Here is a 1,075-nt window from a genome sequence, read left to right as displayed (position 1 = left end):
CCGCTCCGTACTCTCTTGGGGATTCTTGACCTTAAATTTAATCAAATATATAAAAAAATAATAAGAACCATATAAAAAAAATGAAAAATTTTCTAGATGGTGCACTTTCATTAATATCTTAAAGTTTAAAGCACTATTAATTAATTATTCAACTACATTTCTATTTTTCCTATACAATCACCAACTACCCATCTAACTATTTATCTAATAATTTCTTACAAAATTCAAATAAAAATTCTTGAACAAAAAAACTACAACACGAATCTCATCGACACCAGTCTAAACATAGTCGGTGATCACTACCCACTTAACCACTCTCCCTCGTCGGAGATGGCGACGGAGTAAAATAAGGAGGAGAATCACAAGGTGTTACGAATGGCGGTTCAACATCAAAATCTGAGTCATTCACCATAATAATAACCTCAACTGAGTCAGCACCATCGAGTTGAGACCTAAAATCATCACCAAAATGTTCATTTAAACAAACCCCATATTTTCTATCATCTGAAGAAACAAGATCATCTTCTTTTTCTTCTTCTTTAATGGTGAAAAGAACCCTTGAAGGAGGACTGTAAGATCCCTCTAATTTATAGAATTCTATGTGGGTAGATGGGAAATTTGTTGGGGTTGAAGGGATTGTGGTGTTTGTGGGTTTGATTTGGTTGATTTTGCGGCGGGATTGTTGGCGGCGACGCCATAAGAGGTAGAAGAGTTGGGATATGAGAGCTAAGAGGAGGAAGGAGAAGATTGAGGTGAGGATTATGCCAAGTTTGCTTAAGTTTTTCATGGTGGGTTTTGGGAGGTTTCGTTGGTGGGTTTTGGAGGTTTTTAGGAGTGTTTTTGGTGAGTGGGTGTTAGTGTAAAGAAGGGAGAGTTGGAGTTTGTGTGGGTCTTTGAGATATGGGAATTACTCTATGATTATGAAGAAAAGGAAATGTTACTTCAAATTAATACAATTATACGTCCTCTGAATAGTTTGTTATTAGCATTATTTATCATTTAAACTTATTTTATATATTACGATTAATATGTAAAAAAAATATAAGTCATGCGACAGATTATTTGAATCGTCTAA

The 1,075-nt window shown here is 34.7% G+C and overlaps 1 protein-coding gene across 1 annotated transcript; it reads right to left on the bottom strand.

Moving 5' to 3' along the window:
- LOC130827793 (uncharacterized) lies at window positions 1–1,075 on the bottom strand. Its single transcript, XM_057693645.1, has one exon. It carries the CDS (start codon window positions 785–787, stop codon window positions 308–310), a length of 480 nt encoding a protein of 159 aa, XP_057549628.1. The 5' UTR covers window positions 788–1,075; the 3' UTR covers window positions 1–307.

The sequence above is a fragment of the Amaranthus tricolor genome, chromosome 11 (genome assembly GCF_026212465.1).
Source record: "Amaranthus tricolor cultivar Red isolate AtriRed21 chromosome 11, ASM2621246v1, whole genome shotgun sequence".
NCBI lineage: Eukaryota > Viridiplantae > Streptophyta > Magnoliopsida > Caryophyllales > Amaranthaceae > Amaranthus > Amaranthus tricolor.
This window is presented reverse-complemented; position numbering and strand designations above follow the sequence as displayed.